Source organism: Symphodus melops (assembly GCF_947650265.1).
Source record: "Symphodus melops genome assembly, chromosome: 10".
Classification (NCBI taxonomy): domain Eukaryota; kingdom Metazoa; phylum Chordata; class Actinopteri; order Labriformes; family Labridae; genus Symphodus; species Symphodus melops.
In genome coordinates this window covers 27484564-27503011 of record NC_136700.1, presented here as the reverse complement: position 1 = coordinate 27503011, position 18448 = coordinate 27484564, and the positions used below count along the sequence as shown (strand labels likewise).

Genomic DNA, 18448 nt, shown 5'->3' with positions numbered 1-18448 from the left:
TATTTTATTTGCACAAAGGTTTGGCTCTTGCTGCTGATTGTGTAATAAGAGGTAAAATCCACCAGCTTCTCCGCGTCCACCAACTCAGTGGCCTGTGCAAGATGTGGAACCTCAACTTGATACGCCATCACGTTTTGATCAAAGTGTATTGTTTGAAAAGGTTGGTATTCCAAACAATAAAGCATAGAATCAACAAGATATATGTCTTTGACCAGTCCAAATTCTGGCACATTACCATTCACAACTTTGGCAAGGATCATTGACTTTTGAATTATGTATTTATTGCCATTTATCACAAGCCATTTGACTGATACAGCATGGCTGACTTCATCATACCCTAGGAAGTCTCTCAGTTTTCCTTGTAAATACTGTAGATCTTTAAACAGGTCCCATCTCCCTTTCATTTGAAAAGATTGGATGTACTGAAGGGTCAACATTTTGGCAGCTTTCATATATTTGGTTCTGATTAACCAAAGACTTGCAAACATTCTTAAAATTGAGCTTTGAAGCCCATTGTTTAAAGAATCAATGTTTAGATTCAAACCGTATGCACATATGCCTAACCATTGGACCCAATGACTTAATCTGTGATGACAAATGTATCAGATAATGCTGTTTAGGTGTAATATTGTGTTCTGGGAAAAGTTCCTTCCAATGCTTCATATGATTTTCAATGAGTGACTTCAATCTAGAAACAGTTGCAATGGTAAGAACAGGTGCAAACACTATCTGCACAATCTCTATTAACTCATGTATCAGATGCACATATACATTGTCTTCCAAACTCTCCAAAACAAATGGTAATATCCTTAACAGGACAAGAATTTGCCCAGATGACTGTCTTAATTTTCCATCACTTGACATTAATGTACTCAGGGAAATTGGGGATGGCCGATCTCTAACATCCAGAGGGGAATAAGGGAAACCCAGAATAGCAGAATTCACAGAATCCAGATCTATCAGTCCTGACTGAACAAGATGATGCAACACTCTCTTGATTTCCAATGGCGCTGTACCCTCCAGAATGACATGCATAATGTCTTGTGGAGTTTGTTGTATAATGTCAAAAGCAGGGAATTCAATTAATTTGCTCCTTCGATTGATCCCATATGTTGTTCTCAGGCTGTTGCGAAGCATGTCTGTATCTGCCTTTTCCATTTCATTAGTCTGTCTGATATGCCTTATTAGAGTCCTTTTAGTAAATGCATCCTCATTGAAGTGTGACTGCATGTCCTCAAAAGAACACTCACAGTGTCTGCATTTACTGTAGGCAAAGCCAACACCCTCCTTGAACCCTGCCAGTTCATGCTGTGCCAGAGTGTTGCCACAGACAGACACCAGGGCACCATAAATAGTTTTCTGTCCATTACTAGTTTGCATTTTAACACCGTTGAACAGTGCATCCATATCTTCTTTGATTCTGCTCAATATTACATCTACACCACATTGACGGAGGTCTACAGATCTAGCCATGGCAAGTAACCTAATAGCAGAAAGTTTAGACCGGTATTTTGGATTTATGTTTGCTATGGTGTAATACACCATCAACAGCTTATTTTTTGATGCAAAGGATCCTAGTGGATTACAGATCTCAATTTCATCTGTGTACAGAACAATCTGTAATGCATTCGGTCTCTCAGAAAATAAGGGATGTGATTTTAAAAGGGAGCCATCAACAATGTCCTGAAAAAAACCCTTCCTGCACCTCTGTGGACCCTTTTCAATCATAGAGAATATCTTCGGGTGTGATAAGAATTGCTCGAGACTTTTGACCAATGGAATGTAATGAAAGACTTTGTCTTTAATGAAAAAGTCTGTTGATGCTCCATGTTTCCTCTTGCATATAGTTTGAGAAATCAGAATTTCCTCTGCATCCAAAATGCTTAGCTGCTTCTTCATAACACTGTTCTGTCGAAATGTTGTTGCAACACTCGTGAATGGGTCAACAAAATTGTCAAATACTTCCATTACTTCTTTTTGAAGGTGTCCTGATGTGCATTCCAAATGCTTCTTTAGAACCTGCTCGATCTGGCTCCTGAGGTTTGTCACCAGTGATGACTGATACTGCTGCACACCAGCAACAATGTCATTCATGCCTTTCTGAAAATTACAAAAAAACACAACACAACTTCATGATATTTGTGTGACTGTAGTGAATTGGATAACAAGGCAGGAAGATTGACCATCAAACATAACTGGTTCAACACACTCAGTGTAACTGTACATGAAAAAACTGTGGTCTGTTTGAAAGAAATACAACAAAGAAATCTTACCTGTGAGAGACGGTGCTTGGCCCGTGTATTTATAACAAAGGCAGTGGCCTGTGTTGTCAGACCCTAAAACAGTGGAAATTTTAATCAGTATCCTGATGTAACGTAATCTGACATTCAAAGTAACACGTAAAGTACAATGTTAATCACAGAAGAAAAAGTCCTTATAGATAGTCATTTGAATGTTAAATCATCTTTGCTCACTACATCTAGTACATTTTACCTTGAATATAACATTTTGTCTTATCATTCATAAATTAGGTGTCAAGTCACACATTACTGTACTGTACCAATACATCCATTTCAGTAGATTGTCACCAGTAGAGTAACTTACTGTTTGAACTGTGGCAGCTCTGTCCTGGTTAATGTCAATTTGCCCTTCATCTGTGTCAGCTGTATAAAGCTGGTGACTGGAGATGCTGGAATCCTGAGGAGGTTGATCAGGTTGGATGTTGTGCTGTGTCACAAAAAAAAAAAATCTTCATATTTTACTTATTTTCGCAGACATATTTTATTTTCATTATAGATTGAATATTTTTTATACGAACCAAGCAGTGAATTTGCATACAAGTCCAACTGATCTATAATCAATATGTCATCATACATAACGTCCTGTTAGTTTTAGGACCCGACTGAAGGACAGCATGTGAAATTACGGTAATGTTGACAAACACATGATTAATGATTTTAGGTTGTTTTTTTCCGTTATATTTTATTTTGAAATGTACACCATGGTCTGTGCGTTTCACTTCCTGTGCAGTCTACTTTTTACGCCGCCATCAATTGTCAATCTTCGTCCAAGTCGTACAAAACATCCGGTAAATGTCAAAATCAAACAGACAAAACTTCCGATCATAAATCATCACTTTGTCAACAATAGTTTCATTTCATATGCTGGCTCAAGCAACGAGTCATCAGTCAGTCAGAGGGTCCTACAGCTAAAAGGAAAAAAACAGGGCTAATTCTAGCAAAGTTACTCACTTGTTGCTGCAGCGGTCCTTGGCTCTCCTGTTCACCTCCTGGTCTGGTCCTTTCAATAAGATGCAGGGAGTGTCTTCTCTTTACGTGATGATAGAATGAGTTGTACACTCGATATTCCTCTGTACACCCGTCAATACCACAGAGCAACCTGAAGTCAGGACTGCGGCTGTGCATTCGATTGATGTGGCTCAGTAAAAGTTTCAATGAAAAAGTGATGAAAATGAGGCAGATAACGCAGCGCCAAACCATTTTGGAAAACTACCTGACTGAAAAGTTAAACAACGGGCTGTTCACATTGTCTGTCAGCATAGGGGAGTTCTCTGAATTAGGTACCTTCCAAATGCGCCCAAAGGGGTCAGTGGCGGGCCGCGGGTCAAAGGCGGTTGTAGAGGGCTAACTGCTATATGAACTTGGACTGTTGGAAACAGACTGGAAATGGAAGAAGATGGAAGTGTTGTTTCGGAGATGGATACGACAACCTATGCAGTATTGAAAGGTAACATACATTTGCTTTTGACTGTCTTTGCAAGTTAAGCTAATTGTGAGGTTAGCTAACAAGTGCTAATGCTAACTGTAAAGCAGTTAGCTTGCTGACCTTGCTGACCTTGTTAATGTAAAAAAAACGTTTATAGTCGAATGAACGGTTGTTTCTTCGATGTTCTTTATATCGTTTTAATGGCTGAAATTGTTGGAAGAAACAAATTGTGGGCAGTTGGCTTAATTTAACTTTGGCCTGTTTTGTTAGCTAATGTTAGCATGGTTTTTGCGGTATCTATGTGGCGATGGCGGGGGGTGTGGCACTAGCATACCGGTTTGTGCTGGGTATGTGTGCACTCAAAAGAGAGAAGCCAGTTTCACGCCAAAGGCGCAGGCCGCCAGTGGCGGCAAACCCATTCATTGTGTATGTGGTAACTCAGCGCAAGTTGCCATTAGGCGCAGAGCAGTGCGCCCTTGCGTCAGAAATGCTTTCCAGTCTCTCCAAGGAGGACTTGCGGGACCTCTTTCCAGGAGGTCAACCCCTTCATCCTTCTCAGCCCCAGGAGACAGCGTCAGCAGAACTGTACAGCTTGTAAGTCCACAGTTTGTTGTATACACAGACACGGAGCTGGAGCAGTCAAGAACCACCTTCTTTGAAAAACAGCGTGCTGGAGAAGAAGGTGACTATACACTCTCCAAAGAGCTTCGCTGTTGCTTAATAAGGAATACAGTAACAAGCATGATTGCCATCAAGAGAGCTGCAGGGGATGACTTCCAATGTCCATGCAGCCGTGAGTTATCTGCAATGGCTAAGCGTCTAATTGAGTACTACCCAATGCTGCGGGACAGATCTGAGTGGGTAGGTGGATATGCTTTATTCAGGATCACTGCTTTTATAGCTTGATTTCATTTTGATTAATGTGATTCTTACTCTCTGTATTTTTGTCAGGAATCTGTGAAGAAGCATTTAAAATGGGCTAATGTCTGTAACTCACTAACATGCTACTTCACCTGTATTTTAAATGAATATTAATTATCAAATGTATTTTTGTCATGGTAACAGCCTCTGGTTCTGGTTCTGGTGGTTCAGCTGGAAAGAGGAGAAGGAGGGAGAACACTCCAGTTGACTTGACACTTTATTCATCTGAAAGTAAGTAACTTTGAATATTTGTATGTTTCTTTAAACTGTAATGATAGAAACACAAACCTTCATTTCATTTGTAATTTCATTTCAACAATAGGTCCTGAAACTACTGACAGCCCACAGAACCAGGCAAGACACTACAAAGTTCTGCAGGAGCTATACAAATCCAGGCCCAGACCCAACAAGAAGGACCTCGAATACCAAGCAAGACGGGCTTACATTAACTCTGATGTTATGAAGGAGCAGGACAGGCCTACCAAGATACTTCAAGCATATCCCTGCTTCAGAGAAGTGGATCATGTAAGCAAATCAAATCATTTTCACTGATTTATATTTTATGTGAACTAGTAAGTCATTAGTTTGCACATTATAAAATGTTATCCATTTTTAATATGAAGGAAGTGGATATTTGCCAGTTCTGTTTTGCACAAATTGTTTCATAATTCATAAAGCAGGTTAGTCCATAATTTCCACGTCCATATAGGTCTAGAAACAGTTTACTTGCTAGATTTTGACAGGAATGTAGATTTTAAAAGATATTTTTCTATCTGTCCTCCTGTGGTAGATAATGGATGAACTGCAGCGGATCCTCGATCAAGGAAACTCTCAATTCATACCCGAACTGAAGAACCGCTGGGGGACCTTTTGTGAGAAGATCCAGTTTTATGGAGATTTCAAAAAAGTCATGAGACCTCCACTGGCAGATAAAGGTAATCACACACTTGATAGAGAATCCATAGGCTGGCCACAGTAGTGCTGTTTGTGCTACTCAGTGTCAGACATCCACCAAGTGTTCACTATTACATAACTTGTCAGCCATCCTCACCACTCCCACCATGTGCTTTATTAATTTGATCACATACAGCTCACTGCTGTCTCTCCCAACCACACTCACTCATGTTTCTTGACACCTTGCTCTTTCTTTGTTTCCATCTTGTTGTTTTTTGAATAAGTGATTTCAGTAAATACAATTACACTGTTTTGTTTTTCACAGTTAAGCAGACCTTTGCCACGATGAAAGCTTTGTCAGACATCTTCCCATCACCTGTTGCTCCACCCAAGAAGTTAGGGCATGCAAGTGAGGCTATGCTTCACATCCTCAAGGTAAGAAATTCATACATGTATGACAGTTTTTCATATATTTTACTACTTGGCTCTGGTGTCTAAACAGTGACTTGTTATTGGGATTATATTTCTATTTGTGTTTGAGTCTGGAGAAGACGCCAACACCTTTCTTCAGACTAGACCTCTCTCCAGCCCTGTGGTGATTGTCTGCGAGACCAACCATGACCATTCTGGCCATTGGAACCATGCCTGTGCAGATCTTCCCCAAGGAGGACATCTCTGACAGTGTGATGTACATCATGGCATGCTATTACACCTTTCACCTCACATACCCAAAGTGCCTAGCCACACTCCTCTCTGTACTCCAGACTGAAGTCCTCATGGATGCCATTCATGACAGAGACATGACTTCTTCAGATAAAAAAGGTATGGCTGAGTGGAGGAAGTTCATCACTGAGCAGGCTCGTACATTGATCTCCACTTCCAGTAGATGTTGGATCATCTGCTTTGTTTAGTCTGTCAAGTGTTTATTGTTATACATTTTACAGTACTGTTTGCATAGCCATGAACAGCCATATCTTTGCTGTTATTAATATTGTTTTATTGGCTGAAACTGTTCAAAGGAACACATTGTGAGTAATTATGATGATTTGTTCTGTTCAAGTGCACCTTAAATAAAGAGGTGAAAAGAGATGATATTCATGTCTTCATTTAAGTAAGTGACGTTTCCTGTTCTAGTACTGTCAGGATCACTGATGATTAAGCATTAATATTATTTATGAATTCCACAGCTTTTGGCTCATTTCAAGAAAATGATCCTACATATTGAGAAAAATATTCTTAAATATTGTCTTTCAATCAAGAAAAGTACAATAGTTTTTAGTATAACTTTGCTGGTTTCAAGAAATGTAATGCCTCGTGTATAGCATTATGTCAAGATGGTGGAACCAGCATTTACTTAATTTAAGAATATTTGTCAACATATTGAGAAAATAAGTCTCATATTTTATTTGTATCAAGAAAAATGCACTTGTTGTTAGTAAAAATTCACTAATTTTAAGGTATTTCTAGGTTCATTCGGGTTAGATATATTTACTTGTTTTTTAGAATCTTGACGAGCCTAATTTTCTTGTTCTGTTGGCAGATAATTTTGCTTATTTTAAGTAATATTCCCCCAATTTTTTTATTTTTTTTCTTGTTTTTGGAAGCTGACTTTTTGCAGTGTGTTGTGTGTAGAAAGTCATCTTCATCAGATGTTTGACTCCTTCGGTATTTGCATCAGTTTGCTGAGACATCCTCTTCAATTTCTCTTTCTTCTCCTGCTGAGTCTCTAGGGTCTCTCCAAGGGGCAAGAATTTCACATGCCATTTAATACACCCATACGTATCCTGGATGGCTGCTCTCTGCTCTGGAGCAACTTCTTCTGTGTCTGAATCTTCAGTGCGATGCTTTCGTTTTCTTATTTTCAGAGTAGTAGAGCGCCTCACATTCTCGATCCTATTTTGCATTTGCTTGGCTAGAGAATGATACCCTGGCCCAATCACATCACCTTCTATGACATCTTTTAGAGATTTCGGATATTTTGCCACCATCTTTTGAGCAACTGCAGTAGAGTGCTTATTACTTATGCAAGACTTTTTTTGCATCATCTCACGGACCACAATTCAGACCATCTCCCTCCTTAGTCGTAGACTTGGTGGTTTTCCTCTTTCTAGTGACTGCATCAGTTCCTCTGAGAACTTGTCCCATGGTATGATGAAGTTATTTACCCAGTCTATGTCGGGGCTTGGACAGCTGTTTGAGGTTGAACTTAGGGGTGAACCTGAAGGCAAAGATGTGGGAGGTCCCGGAGAGCCACAAACCGATGAGCTGCTTGTTTCAGGAGTCTGGCCTGTAAAAACACAAACAGTGTTATTTGGTACACAATGCAAATGTTTATGTTTCAAGCGGGCTACTTTAGAAAGGGCTTGCTTCCTGTACTGCAAAACTTGACTTACATCTCAGCTTCCATGCTGCAAGGACTTTTCTGGCTTGTATTGGCCTCAATGCTGACAGTAAATCTGCTTCCTCGAAGAACTGAGAATCATCATCTGTCTCCACACCAAGGGATTGTAAGGTCTCCTCTAGAATGTCTTTTGTTATCTCTGGAAGGTCATGTAAGACCTCAGTGATAGCGCTGCGTATAAACGTTTGCTCCAAGTCCATCATTTCTGCAGGCAAGAAAGAATTATCTAATATCGCAAGAGAGCAAGTAAAAGAAGACACGTAATTAATCATTGAGTCAGGTAACACATTCTGTATATAAAAAAAGAAACCTCTAAGGAGCAAACTGATCGACTATTGTCATTCTCAACATACATGTGCATTTTTATCATGATTTCCCCACCAAACAAGTCAAGACAATGCTTATTTTGACAACACACTATGTTTTAGTGGAATGACTTTGTGTCTGTTAATAATGTATGATGGTAACGGATAAACATCTGCTAGGTTCTCTATGTTAACACACTGCAACCTAGCACTGTGTTTTGTCACTGAGTACAGATGATATTCAGAATGATAGTCAGCTTTATGTATATCCACCACAAAATACACAGCTGCATCATTTTGAATCAAAGCGATCAGAAGTTCTCTGAACTCCATGGACTCATCGTTTTATTTCACATGATGTACCTTTGTACTGTATTTCTGTGGAAACACTAGTATTGTGTTCTCTCACAGCATGTTTGATCGCATCACTGTAAAGGCTGGGATAAAAAGTACAAGTGACTGAGTCCAGACCAGCTGGCAGACCGCCTGAAGCATCTGACGTCTTTCAGACAAAGTTAGGCAGATGTTTTTAAAGTGCCTGGGACATCTCTTAAAGTAGGAATGTTTACTTTCAAAACGCATCGTCCACACTCTGATCAAAGGGCCAAACTTCAATATTAGGCCAAGATAGTTCCGCAAGAAATGATGTTTTGGTTTTAGTGGACTTTCAGGAAATAAACATTTTCTTGACTCCAAATATTCTTGGATTAAAACGTCCAGATAGACTACTTGTGACAATGAAATCTTTTGAGCACAAATCATTTCAACAATATCTTCAAGCTGGAGCATTTACTGCCACACATCTTCTTCCACATTTTCAATAATACGGGCAGCAACCTTAAGAAATTCCAGTTCTGGATGGCCTGACCTGAAAGCTTTGGGTGCATCAGAGTTGACAGCACACGGCTTTGTAAGAGCATCATTTCCTTTGTACTTGAACTGCCTAATCCGTCGGTTCAAAAGTGAATATGTAAACCATTTCTTTTCCTTAATAAAATACTTAGTACAGGGACACATCAAAGGATGCCCTCAAATATATCATGGCCGAAACAAGGTGGAAGACATGAAAAGATTTAAGAGCATTGAAAACAGAGTTTACCTTGATGCCTCTGACAGCTTGGCTGTCTTCTCCGAGGTCACCAACAGCAGAACTGTAGCTTTCAGGGGTGCGCTGTGGACCACAGCAATTGGGGTCATTACTCTCAAACTCTTGTCTTGTGATTTCACAATATCTACAAAAGTACTGAGAACGACTGAAGTTTTCAGTGAACCCCCCAATGGCATGTGAACCCAAATTATCACCAGCAATACAGTATAGAGCCCCTTTGACAGTTCCACCCCCAACAGGTATTCTGTTTTCCTCCAAGTCTTTTAAATCCACCAAAATCTCTGAAAAAACCTTTAAACATCCAAAACGTTTTAGGTCACTCTCTACACACAACAAAACCAGAGACATGTGCTCAGTACTGGAACTCACATGGACAGGTAAGTCTGCAGCAGAGAGATAGACTTTGTGTTTTTTCTTAGAGGATCCAAGGGACCACCTCAAAAGCATCCTGCTAAAGGATTAGCTTCAGAGATCCAGGATTTTCACTGAAAAAAGGGTTGGACTTAAAAATGTGTCCATCAGTTATGTCTCCAAAAACATCTGAATCATTTTCACAAGACTGTTGTGACACAGAATTCTTCCACATCTCTGATTCCAGTAGGTTTTTTAGTGTATCTTTAACTGGCACATAGTAGGCAAACCGTGGTGTCATATTTTCATCAGTTCCCAACAGTATTTTTTGAGGCTCTACGTATTTAAACATCTGTTTGAATGTCTGGGCTCTTGAATAGGTAGTTCTCATTGGTCCCTGATGACTAACAGAGAAAAGATCTGAATCTTTCACACAATCACAGATTTTAGCAATAGCATCATCAGCTAGGCACATGTCATTTTTTAGAAGTGAATGTAGTGTTTTTAGTGTGTAATCCTGTCCCATTTCATGGACGTTTTGTAACTCTTCAACAATTGTCTGAACTGTTGAAGCTGGAAGAAGCAGCTGCCCTTGAAGTTTTAAGTAAAATAAACACATTCCTAAGAAAGGTCTCACTGAAGTTCTGTGGCAGATCAGTGTGTTCATTCATTGGTGTTTCGTTTGGACTCTGCGGAGCATCTTCGCCTGCACCGACAACAGAACACTGAGAAATGTGTTTTCTGAATATGTCACTTATGCTTTCAATGGAGCATGCTCTATGTTTCCTGGACATATGAGCAGTGAATGACGATTTCACAGTAAATGTCTTTTTACAACCAGTGGACATGTCACAGGTCGCCCCTCCACTATATGCTCCTTTAAGTGGGTAACAAGTTCATTCACCGTGTGAAAGTTGCGGTCACACATAGAAATGGTGCATTTGAGATCTGTAACAACCGCTCTATGGTGGCACATTGTGAGCCTGATAAAAATGAGCTTTAAAAGCTGCATAGGTACAAAATGTCCGCCTGCAGTCACCACCAACACATTTGAAAAGACAATGATGTTCATTTCTATGAACTCTACAATGCAGCACGTAGCCCCTCGTTGTTTTGCTGCAAAACCCGCAAGTAATCATTTTTAGCAAACTAAACTGACAAATAACATGGACTAATGTTGGAGAAAATGGCACTTTTTCCCTCCCTTATTAATTTAATTAATGGAGGAAAAAATGGACAATATAGTGTTTCCAGTGAAAACGAAAGCTAATCCTACAGAGGCACAAAACCAGATATTTAATTATTTCCTCTAATAACCACTACCCCGACAAAGCACTAGAAAAAAGGCTCGCCATGAGAACTCACACGATGCCCGCCTGCTGTAAGCGTGAAATACACGTAGAAAAAAAACGTTGACTTGTCTTGCTAGCTTGGCTGTACACACAAGAAAGCCTATTGCCCAATCGTAAAGCAAAGCCCCATGAAAAATCTGAACATAAGGATTTTATCAACAAACACGCTGAATAACAAAATGCTAGCTTAGAGTCAGCGCCAGTTTACACTACGTGTTTGTTTTGGTGCCAAAGAATCAGCTAATTTTACCTGAAAACTGCCCCGTCGAGTTAGCCCCGCCAGTCAGTGTTTTAACTGCGCTCACAAACAGAGGTAGTATTTTATTTATCTTACAGGTGACTTTGAGCAGAACAATTTTATACGACGTCAATGTGATGCTTCCCAGTATTACATGTCACGGTCCTCTGACCCAACATGTCATCACAGCTCCAAGTTGTAGCAGCACGAGGGCGTGACGCACAGAGCATCAGTGCATGAAATGCCAGGCTGGCCACGAGCCGTTAAACTTTGAAAAGCGAGTACCGCATCCTCTCGCCATGGTTCAGTGAATGAAATAAATGTTTTTCTACAGTGGATGTTATTAACCATAATTTCATCACCATCTATGGTGCACTTACCTCGAGAAAACAACATTGATGACAACATTAAACTTAATTTAAATACAGTCTTTTACATTGTTATTCAGGAATATTTTAGTTTAACACTGTGGTGATGTTTGAAACACTTCTAAGTTATTTTGTCACTGAGGGATGAAATTGTTAAATTGTTTAAAAATATAAACTACAAGCCCCTTTATACATTTTATTAAATGCAGAGTGACGAATCACAAATGGACAAAGCTGGCCTGCCATAAGGTTCTGTTTTTCAAATAAATAAATCACGTAATGAAAATAAGAAATTATAATGATGTATGCTGTTTGTTGTTGTTGTTGTTTTTTGCATAAGACAAAGTGAAAGGGAATTAGGTATAGTTATCATTTTGCATCTAAACAATGCAACACAACACTGGCCCATGGCTCCCAATGACAATCTCCATTTGTAATCCTTCAACTTTACAGCTCGAACATATTTATTTTCCCTTTAAAGTAGTTTGCAATGTGCATTATACACATGATAATGCTATACAGTTTCTTTCTGTAAAAAAGAAATAACTTTATTATTTTAACTCTGTCATGTTGTAGTTTGAACTGTTCTGTATTGTTTTTTGTATTACAGTTTTTCTTAGTTAAAGTTACATTAGTATGTAGATTCTACAAAGAAATGTGATTATGTTCACTTATTGTTGCTTTAAAATGAACAGTTGGGTTTAGTTCTGTATTTCACAAAATATTTCAGTCAATTGAACATTGCTTCGTTGTTTTCCTGTTTACATGGTTTTGCTGTCATGTTTTTATAGCACTTTACTGTCAATTTTACAATCTTTTTTTACATTGTTCTGACACCATGTGACGCGCATTAGCATATCCTAAAATGATTAGGCAGAACATGGCTTCTTTAATGAAGCTGAACATGCGCACTGCCTTGCAGGTGGCATTTGGGAACATCACGTTACAGTTTCTGTTCCTTTTTTTCCACTTTTGAGGTTGGACAGTTAATGCTGCTAAACAGAAGCCTGAAAAATCTGTCAGCCAAGTCCTACCTTAACCTCTGCCAGAGAGACCACCTAAGTTGCTCCCCCTACATGCAGTTAGGTCTATCAGATTTTTTTTTCATGGGATGGATTTGCAAGATCTGTACCTTTTGCTGTAGCTAAAGCAAATGAACTTTTGAGGCATTACAGGTTCAGGCACAAACACAGTGAAATTCTTACCCGTTTACATGCTGATTGCCCCTTCTCTTTTAAAACCTGGAATGCACTTAAATCACATTTGTCAAGGAAACATTCAACAGACAAATCGCGAACACAAGTAATCGGGTTCAATTGAGAACTTCAGTTCTTGTTTCTTTGCTGAAAAAGACTTTTCAACATAAGATCACAGCAGTTTACTATCGGCTAATGTCCTACCACAGTGTCAGTCCACACTGAAGTCCATTGATTTAGCTGTGTAAGGCTGTGGATGTCAAACAGTATGGCTGTGAGGCAGTGCTAGAGCCACGAATCAAAGATGGTGTCCAGTCTGAAGAGGAAGGGCTCTTTGTTCCTGTTGTCTGACAGAAAATCAAAGGTACAACAATGAACGTAATAGCAGACAATGGAGACAAGGAGTGCTTGCAGAGTTTCAGGAAAAAGAAGTCAGAACTGGATCCTTCCAAGCAGCTTTAGAGAGTCCGACTGGTGTGAAAAGTGTGCCTTAAAGAAGAAAGTGAACTATGTTCATGTTTTATCTGGGTATCCACCAGACTTGCTCCATGGCCTGTTTGAGGGAAGAGTACCTCTTGATCTGTCTTTGTGCCTTCATGTTTTCATAAAGAAAAATACTTTGTCTCAACTCAATGACCGAATCAGAGAGCTCCCCTACAAGTGGACGGACAAAACTGACAGCCTGCAGCCAGTCCCTGAATATCTCCAGCAGAAAGTGTGGTGGGGAAACGCTCATGAAAACTGGAGCTTATTGCCTCTTCTTCCTTTTCTCATTGGATTTAAAGTGCCAGTGAACTAGCAGGGCTTCTTCTGATGGATCTCAAAGACATTGTTAAAGTGGTAGTTTCTCCACTTCACCCTAATGACACAATAAGATACTTTGACACTAGTCAAAGTATTTCTTTGGTCCACTAGTAGCTCTGTGGACAATGTGCTTCCAGGCAAAACATACATTTTTCAAGCGAGTTTTCAACATACCAACTGTTTACGCAACATTTTATTGTCTCCTGCTGTTAAGCATCAGTCCATGCTGAAACCTGCACTCTGTGTCACAAATATGTCAGGAGTTCCTGTAGATGTCAAAAAAGAAAACCTAGAGGAAGCAGTGCAAAGGAAGTTTCCAGGAGAGACGTGTGTTCAGGTGACCTGTTATGGCACCAGTTATTCAGTGGGAATGACTTTGTCCTATGGATCCACTGGAGGGCTTCCAGATTTAGTTGAACTGAGTCTGATCTTTATTGTTCATGGCCAGCCTGTATTTGCTGTCAAGAGTCTCGGGCCATGGTTCAGTGAGCATCTTCGTTCTTTTGAATTGGAATCCACAAGACAAGTGACAATCCTTCAGCAACAAGAATGAACCTGTTATTTCCTCTACCCATCTTGCAGCATACTGTCGAGGGAAAGCCATGCGTCACCCTTGAAGCGTCATATTCCCATACAAGAATAGGTATTTAAGTAAACATAGTATATATTGAAATGTTTTCATTTGTTTAATTGTTCTCTATTCACTGTCATAAGTTAGTTTTTCAGATGGTTGTAAAAGTTCTAAAGATCAAAAAAGGAAATAACACCTCTCTCAAATGTCAGCCATTTTTCTCCCTGAAAAGTCACACACATGATTTTTAAACTGATTTGATGTTTCAGTTCTGAGCAGTCTAGTTCAACTTGATAGTTCATGAAATTTTAATTGATCAAAATTACTCAAGAAATTCTGCAGTGCTTAATTAATTACTTGTCAGCTATTTAATTAATGTTACTTTTCTGTAAGCATTGGGTCAATTCATTATGCTGTTTACCACTTAAAATCATGACAGTTTTTTTCTCTGTAATATGTAGCAGTAACTTTATCTCTTCTCCTGTTCCTTCCTTTACAGCCTCAATATGTCTGCTAGACTTCATGTCATACTGAGAGAAGACATTCACAAACTTCCCTTGCCATCTGGAATCTCCCAAACTGTGGATGAATTAAAGACTATTGTTCCAGACACATTTGCTATCGAGCAAGATTTCAGTTTGCAGTTCCAGGACCAAGATTTTGATGGACAGTTTTTTACTCTTCTTCAGACTAACGAGATAGACAGGATCAAAGTCTTGTGGAAGCAGAGACCATCTTAACCATTGAGGATTCTCAGATTGTCAAAGGAATCCAAGACAGCATTGCTAGCAGTTGTACCAATTGATCAGAGAAGGCAGGTTCTTGTTCTGCTGCATCCAGTCACACCATTATTTTGCGTTCTCCAGGAAGTGCCTCTTCCCTTCGTTCTGAGTCTTGGCCTGCTCAGTTTGAGGTACCTACCTTCTCCCTTGACACTGAGCTTATTCTACAAGCTGCCAATGAAGCTCTCAAGAAGGATGGAGCCCTTCACAACAATCCAACAATCTGGACAGACCATCTGTGCCTGCACCGCCTGTCCTTCTCAGGCACATAGGGAGCACGTTGTTTGAGACACCCAGTGTCCTTCAATGCTTGATATACACTCAACAAAAATATAAACGCAACACTTTTGTTTTTGCTCCCATTTGTCATGAGATGGACTCAAAGATCTAAAATTCATTCCAGATACACAATATTACCATTTCTCTCAAACATTGTTCACAAATCTGTCTAAATGTGTGATAGTGAGCACTTTTGCTTTGCTGAGATAATCCATCCCACCTCACAGGTGTGCCACATCAAGATGCTCATCAGACACCATGATTAGTGCATAGGTGTACCTTAGACTGTCCACAATAAAAGGCCACCCTGAAATGTGCAGTTTTTGCTTTATTGAGGGTCTGGGGACTCAGAACCAGTCAGTATCTGGTGTGACCACCATTTGCCTCATGCAGTGCAACACATCTTCTTCGCATAGAGTTTATCAGATTGTCAATTGTGGCCTGTGGAATGTTGGTCCACTCCTCTTCAATGGCTGTGCGAAGTTGCTGGATATTAGTGGGAACTGGTACGCGCTGTCGTATACGCCGGTCAAGCACATCCCAAACATGCTCAATGGGTGACATGTCCGGTGAGTATGCTGGCCATGCAAGAACTGGGACATTTTCAGCTTCCAAGAATTGTGTACAGATCCTTGCAACATGGGGCCGTGCATTATCTTGCTGAAACATGAGGTGATGTTCATGGATGTATGGCACAACAATGGGCCTCAGGATCTCATCACGGTATCTCTGTGCATTCAAAATGCCATCAATAAAATGCACCTGTGTTCTTCGTCCATAACAGATGCCTGCCCATACCATAACCCCACCACCACCATGGGCCACTCGATCCACAACATTGACATCAGCAAAGCGCTCACCCACACGACGCCACACACGCTGTCTGCCATCTGCCCTGAACAATGTAAACCGAGATTCATCCGTGAAGAGAACACCTCTCCAACGTGCCAGACGCCATCGAATGTGAGCATTTGCCCACTCAAGTCTGTTACGGCGACGATCTGGAGTCAGGTTAAGACCCCGATGAGGACGACGAGCATGCAGTTGAGCTTCCCTGAGACGGTTTCTGACAGTTTGTGCAGAAATTCTTTGGTTATGCAAACCAATTGTTTCAGCAGCTGTCTGAGTAGCTGGTCTCAGACGATCTTGGAGGTGAACCTGCTGGATGTGGAGGTCCTGGGCTGGTGTGGTTACACGTGGTCTGCGGTTGTGAGGCCGGTTGGATGTACTGCCATATTCTCTGAAACGCCTTTGGAGACGGCTTATGGTGGAGAAATGAACATTCAATGCCCGAGCAACAGATCTGGTTGACATTCCTGCTGTCAGCATGCCAATTGCACGCTCCCTCAATGCTTGCGCCATCTGTGGCATTTTGCTGTGAGACAAAACTGCACATTTCAGAGTGGCCTTTTATTGTGGGCAGTATAAGGTACACCTGTGCACTAATCATGGTGTCTGATGAGCATCTTGATGTGGCACACCTGTGAGGTGGGATGGATTATCTCAGCAAAGCAAAAGTGCTCACTATCACACATTTAGACAGATTTGTGAACAATGTTTGAGAGAAATGGTAATATTGTGTATCTGGAATGAATTTTAGATCTTTGAGTCCATCTCATGACAAATGGGAGCAAAAACAAAAGTGTTGCGTTTATATTTTTGTTGAGTATAGTTGGCACAATAGCTTGAAATACAAACGTGGGAATTACAGAGCAAAGGTGAAACACCTTGGACTGACATGTCCTGAAACTTTTTTAATATGAGAATGAATCTTCCTCTGTATTTTGTTAGAGGACAACAGCATTGAGTCCTGGAGAGAAGCTAAATGTACATAAATATAAACAATTATCAATAGCTGAGGTAGTTTCTGGAGTTTCCAGTGTGGCTCATACTTGTGCTTTCCTTATGGGCTTCATCTATGCCCTGGAACTGAGCCACCCTAACAAACTGAACTGTACACCTTCCAGGTCTTTAAAGATCTTCCTCGAGCAGGAGGATGGGAACTAAAGAACGTCCTCCAAGGTCTTCATGCCTAAAAGCCACACGCTTCTTTGAAGGTTGAGGGTTTGAGTGACCCCTTTTCTTTTTTGGTTTTATGCTGCACTTTCTCAGGTTCCACTGTTATTGTTTTGTGAGGAAAAATTATTGTTAATTTTCTTCCATAATGTTTCTTTAGAGGAAAAACAGCTTGGCTATCTCATGTCCTGAAAATGTTATTATTTCAGTGTTGATTCTTAAATTTAAAGTAGTTGCTCACAGTTGTATTTAAGCCATTTCATAAAACGTTTGTTTCTTAATGTAGACAAAGAAGGAACTTCATATTTTTGAAAAAAGTCTGTTTCCTAAAGAAACTCTGTTCTAGGCTTTTCTTCTAGTTTTTGTGTCTGATAGTACAGACTGTTGAGACGTTCACCATGCACTTTGTATGTTTAGAAAGAAATATGTGGCACAATCAAAAGTGTTTCCTGTGTTACTTGTGTTTTAAGGTTCTTAGTTTGGTGTTTATTGTTTCTTAGTCTAGTTTTAAGTGTTTTCTTTTTCATTTTGTAGCATCTGGTTTAGGTTGTGTTTTGAGTGTCAGGTTTTACTTTGTACTTGTCCTCAGTGTTCCCTGCTCTCTGATGACCCTGATTGTCCTCACCTGTCTGATTGTCCTCACCTGTCTGATTAGTGTCTGTGTTCCTTCCCACCTGTTGTCATTGTAGATTGTTAGTAGTTAGTCTGTCTGTGTGAGTGTCATGCCTTGTCTGAGCCCGTCATTTGTTGCCCTGCTTCTTTGGATAAACTTTGTTTTTGGGACGTTTTGAATTTATTTTGAGTGAGTTTTTGTTTTTGCCCTTTTAGTTAAAATAAATCATTTTTGTTTTCCCCCTCCCCTGTTTTCTGCCTGCCTGTCCGTGACATGTATTTAATTACATCTTTAAGTAAAATCAGCATTATATCATGTACACCATGCAAGAGTATTTTTGTATGAATATACTTTTTAAGATATTTAAAATTAATATATTCTGAAAGTCACATGTATTGAAATTATAACCGAGCTTGATCACAAATAGCTATTGTGTGTAACTGTTTTCCTTATTCCTCACATGAAGTGACAGCTTTGTTTCTTAAGCAAGTATTCTTTATCTGTATCCTGCCCTCCTTGCATG

General features: G+C 39.9%; 1 protein-coding gene across 1 annotated transcript; it reads left to right on the top strand.

The window, feature by feature from the left end:
- Nucleotides 1-4033: 4033 nt before the first annotated feature.
- On the top strand, nucleotides 4034-6633 carry LOC306830574 (uncharacterized protein; the record flags this gene model as incomplete). Its single annotated transcript, XM_079354146.1, has 6 exons — nucleotides 4034-4262; nucleotides 4819-4878; nucleotides 4970-5172; nucleotides 5438-5582; nucleotides 5867-5976; nucleotides 6090-6633. 6 exons carry the CDS (start codon nucleotides 4034-4036, stop codon nucleotides 6138-6140), a joined length of 798 nt encoding a protein of 265 aa, XP_079210272.1. The 3' UTR covers nucleotides 6141-6633.
- Nucleotides 6634-18448: the final 11815 nt, after the last annotated feature.